Genomic DNA, 4,984 nt, shown 5'->3' with positions numbered 1-4,984 from the left:
AAGGGCAACAAGGCTGGGGAGGGGTCTGGAGCAGAAATCCTGTGAGGAGTAGCTGAGGGAGCTGGGGTTGTTTATCCTGGAGAAGAGGTGGCTTAGGGAAGACCTCATCACTCTCTACACCTCCCTGACAGGAGGGTGCAGCCAGGTAGTGGTCGGGCTCTTTTTCCAGGGACCATTGACAGGACAAGAGGACACAGCCTTCATCTGCACCAGGAGATGTTTAGGCTGGACATAAGGAAATATTCTTCACACGAAGGGTGATTGGGCATTGAAATGAGCTGCCCAGGGAGATGGGTGAGTCACCATCCCTAGAAGTCTTTAAGGAACGACTGGATGTGGCACTCAATGCCATGGTCTGGGTGACAAGGTGGTGTTGGGTCCCAGGTTGGACTTGATGCTCTCCAAGGTCTTTTCCAGCCTGGTGGAAAGCCTGGATGAGTGTGGCACTGCAGGGCCCTGGGGAAGCAAGGGGCCATTGTGACACTGTGGGGCCATTGTGGCACTAAGAGGACCATGGTGACACTGTGTAAGACATGGCAGCACAGAGCCAAGGGGCCATTGTGACACTGTGGGGCTGAATGGAAGCAAGGAGTCCATGGTGACAGTCTGGGTCCTGCTGCAACCACTGAGGCCACTGTGACACTGTGGGGCCTTGTGGAACCAAGGGGCCATTGTGCCACTGCAGAACCAAGGAGACCCTTGGGAGAGCCTGGGGACAGTGGAATCAAGGGGCCATTGCTCCATTGCAAGGACTCTGGGAACTGAGGGAACAATTGTGACACTGTGGTGCCCCATGGAACCAAGGCTCCCTGGTGACACTGTCGGATCTTGTGTCACCAGGGCTGCATTGTGACACTGCAGCACCAAGGAATTCATTGTGGTAATTTGAGGCCTCATGGAACCACAGAAGCCACTGTGACCCTGCAGGGCCTTGTGGGACCATGCAGAGCATTGTGACAGAGCAGGACCTGGTGTCATGATGGGGCCATCGTGACACTGAAGGGTCCCATGGAACCAAAGGGCCAGTGCTGCTCCTCAGGGACTCCTGGAATGAAGGAAACATGTTTGACACCATTGTGGCCCTTGGGACCAAGAGGCCATTGTGACACTGTGGAACCAAGGAGAGCATTGCTGCACTGCCAGACCTCACGGAATCAAGGATTCACTGTGACACTGCAGGGCCTTGGGGCACCAAGGGGCCATTGTGACACTGCAGGGCCCAAGGATCCCAGGGACTTTGTGACACCCAGGGGTCCCATGGAACCAAAGGGACATTGTGACACTGGGAGGCCTCATGGAATCATGGAGACAATTGGGACACTCTGGGGCCTCATGGAACCATGGTGACACCAAGTTGGCTGGGAGTGTTGATCTGCTAGAGGGTAGGAGGGCCCTGCACAGGGCCCTGGGCAGGCTGGATCCAGGGCCCAAATCCAACAAGGTTTAACAAGTCCAAGTGCTGTGTCCTGCACTTTGGCCACAACAACCCCTGCAGCACTACAGGCTGGGGACAGAGTGGCTGGACAGAGGCCATGCAGAAAGGGACCTGCAGGGACTGAAGCACAGCAGGCTGGACATGAGGTAGCAGTGTGCCCAGGTGGACAAGGAGGCCAATGGCTCCTGGCCTGGATCCGGAATGGTGTGGCCAGCAGGAGAAGAGCTTCTAGTGTGCCAGCACTGATCTGCCCTGCAGCTCTGCACATGGACATTGCTGCTGCAGCTTCAGAGAAGGGAACACAAGGGGATCTCTGGAAAAAACTTTGCTGGGAGATCCCTTAGTTCTTTAAAAGTCACCAAAAGCCCCTCACAGACACATTCTGTGGCCACAGGGAAGATTGAGAGAAACAAAATGAGAAAAGGCAAAACCAATGGCTTATTTTTGTGGACAATATTAAAAAAACTGAAACATGGGGTAAAAAAGAACAAATCCACAACCAAACCCAAAAGAATTACCAAAGCTGATTTATATTACCTGGCCTGTCCCTGCTGCAGCCCCGGCACTGCCACCTCCAGGGCTGTGCCCGGCCCCGAGAGCACTCAGGCCCTACAGCAACACCAGGGCCACCAGGGCAGCGGGGCAGGGCCACGGCAGCAGCACTGGCAACACCAAGTGCTGCTGCTGCTGGGCACAGCTGCTGGGCCAGCCCTGATCTGCCCCTAGCTCTGCACACAGACATTGCTGCTGCAGCTCCAGAGAAGGCAACAAAAGGACATCTCTGCAGAAAACTCCGCTGGGAGATGCTTTAAAACTCTGCTGGGAGATGCTTTTGTTCCTTTAAAGCCACCAAGAGCACAGCTCCTCATTGACACAGTCTGTGGCCACAGGGAAGGTGGAGAGAAACACAATGAGAAATGGCACAAACAATGATATTTTTTTATGGACATTATGAAAAAAGTTAAACCAAAAACAAGACCTTCAAAGATGAAATCAAAAAGAAGTATGAAAGATTACTTTTATTGTAAGTGATTTGCAAACCCTGGCCAGCAGTTTAATGCTTCTGAAAGCATGCAGTCATCAGTCTCCACACTGCAGCCTTGAGTTCCTGGTTCCTCAGGCTGTAGATGAGGGGGTTCAGGGCTGGAGGCACCACCGAGTACAGAATTGACAGGACCAGATCTAGGGATGGGGAGGAGATGGAGGGGGGTTTCAGGTGTGAAAATGTGCCTGTGCTGATAAACAAGGAGACCACGGCCAGGTGAGGGAGGCAGGTGGAAAAGGCTTTGTGTCGTCCCTGCTCAGAGGGGATCCTCAGCACAGCCCTGAAGATCTGCACATAGGAGAAAATGACAAAAAGAAAACAAACAAATAGCAAACAGGCACTAACAGCAATTAGCCCATGTTCCCTGAGGTAGGAATTTGAGCAGGAGAGCTTGAGGATCTGTGGGATTTCACAGAAGAACTGGCCCAAGACATTGCCATGGCACAGGGGCAGGGAAAATGTATTGGCTGTGTGCAGCAGTGAATAGAGAAAGGCACTGGCCCAGGCAGCTGCTGCCATGTGGGCACAAGCTCTGCTGCCCAGGAGGGTCCCGTAGTGCAGGGGTTTGCAGATGGACACGTAGCGGTCGTAGCACATGATGGTCAGGATGAAAAACTCTGTAGTCGCGCAGAAAACAAAAAAGAAGACTTGTGCAGCACATCCAGTGTAGGAGATGTTCCTGGTGTCCCAGAGGGAATTGTGCATGGCTTTGGGGACAGTGGTGCAGATGGAGCCCAGGTCGCTGAGGGCCAGGTTGAGCAGGAAGAAGAACATGGGTGTGTGCAGGTGGTGGCCGCAGGCTACGGCGCTGATGATGAGGCCGTTGCCCAGGAGGGCAGCCAGGGAGATGCCCAGCAAGAGGCAGAAGTGCAGGAACTGCAGCTGCCGCGTGTCTGCCAATGCCAGCAGGAGGAAGTGCCTGATGGAGCTGCTGTTGGACATTTGTGTTGCCTTAGCTAGGGGATCTGTAAAAAAAGTAATCATGGAATAGTTGTGTTTGGAGAGGACTTTAAACATCCCAGTACAGCTTGGGGGCACTTTTCCCCTGCCTGCCCAGGGCTCTGCTGCCTGGAGCTGTCGCTGCCAGCAGCTGCTTCCCTGTGCCCAGGGCTGGGCCTGCCAGTGCTGCCAGAGCCCAGCCCAGCCCTGGGGGCTCAGATCTGCCTTGCAGACCCCTCCCAGCCCTGGCACTGCCCAGGGGCTAGCTCTTCAAGCTCTGATGGTAAAGTCAGAGCAACCCTGAGGAGGCTGGAAATGTGACACTGATGCTGCCTCCAAGGGGTCCTGTGGTGATTCATGTCACAGCCTGGTTTATTTAGGTTTAAGAGAATTTTATTTTTTTTTTGCTCCACCTGAATTGGAAAATGAATATCTATGTGGAATTTCCCATTCAGGCAACCTAGAGCAGTAAGCTAAAAAAGCATGATTTTCCTTTATATGAAGCCCCTGGCCTTGTGTGCTCCCTGCATAATGAACTTAGAAATATTGTGCAGTTAAATGCCATGCTGGGAGCAGTCCTGAACAATGCAGCATCCTCTCCACACAAGGACAACACTTCCAAGCCTTACCGGCTGTCTTCCCCAACCCAGACCTTGTCCCCCAGTACTGGGAGCAGCTGCCAGGGCTGGCTGAGAGCGTTCCCTGGCAGGCAGCAGAGTCCCTGCCCCAGCACAGCACCCTGGGCTGCAGGACCCTGCTCTGCAGGACAGCCCTGGGCACCCCTGGCTGCTCTGCACAAGAGACAATCAGAGAATGTACTCACAGAGTCTGTAGGCATTGGGATGTTCCAGCTTTTAGAAATCACTCCAGGAGCTGCAGCTGCATTGTCCTGCAGCCAGAGGTTCCTGTGCACAGGGCTGGCAGTGATTCTGCCCCAGGCACTTCTCAGCACCTTCCCAGCCCTGACTGATTGAAGCTCTCTGTGCCTCTGTGCTGTGCCTGGGGTGGCTGCAGGCAGTGCCCCAGTCCTGCTGGGCTGGCAGAAGAGCTGCTCATCAAGAGAAATGTGCTTTTGAAGCTCTTCTTGGTTACCAGGAGCTGCCTCTGTGCCAGGAGCCCAGCCCAGCTCAGCAGCACAGACAAAGCACAAGAACGTTAATGAGCCTCTGGGGCTTTGTGCTCAGGCCTTGAACATCAGTCCCTGAGAAGGAGCTGAAGAAACCTCTCCAGAACTCCAAGTCAGAATCCAACTCCAAACTTTCTTGGACTTTTAATGGGTCCCACTGAGGGACATGACAGAGAACGTGCCCCCAGGCCCCAGGCAGAGCAGAGAACTGGAGGCAGTGATGACAGGTGGGGACAGAGAGAAGCCAAGTCTTGGTGCCCTGGGGCACAGCAGGGTCTGTGCCACCAAGGGCTGTGAGGAGACACCTTGTCCTGAGGCCCAGGGGCCTCCTGGCACAGCCCCAGCCAGGCTGGGCACCGTCACCCCCTTGTCCTGCCCTCAGCATCCCCCCCTAGCCCACATCCCAGTGGCCTCAAGGATCTGCTGGAAGAAGTCCCTG

The 4,984-nt window shown here is 54.5% G+C and overlaps 1 protein-coding gene across 1 annotated transcript; it reads right to left on the bottom strand.

The window, feature by feature from the left end:
- Positions 1-2,513: 2,513 nt before the first annotated feature.
- LOC134413866 (olfactory receptor 14J1-like) lies at positions 2,514-3,254 on the bottom strand (the record flags this gene model as incomplete). Its single annotated transcript, XM_063147908.1, has 1 exon — positions 2,514-3,254. A coding segment is annotated over one exon (741 nt), but the record flags the coding sequence as incomplete, so codon positions are not given.
- Positions 3,255-4,984: the final 1,730 nt, after the last annotated feature.

The sequence above is a fragment of the Melospiza melodia genome, unplaced genomic scaffold (assembly GCF_035770615.1).
Source record: "Melospiza melodia melodia isolate bMelMel2 unplaced genomic scaffold, bMelMel2.pri scaffold_54, whole genome shotgun sequence".
Lineage (NCBI taxonomy): Eukaryota > Metazoa > Chordata > Aves > Passeriformes > Passerellidae > Melospiza > Melospiza melodia.
This window is presented reverse-complemented; position numbering and strand designations above follow the sequence as displayed.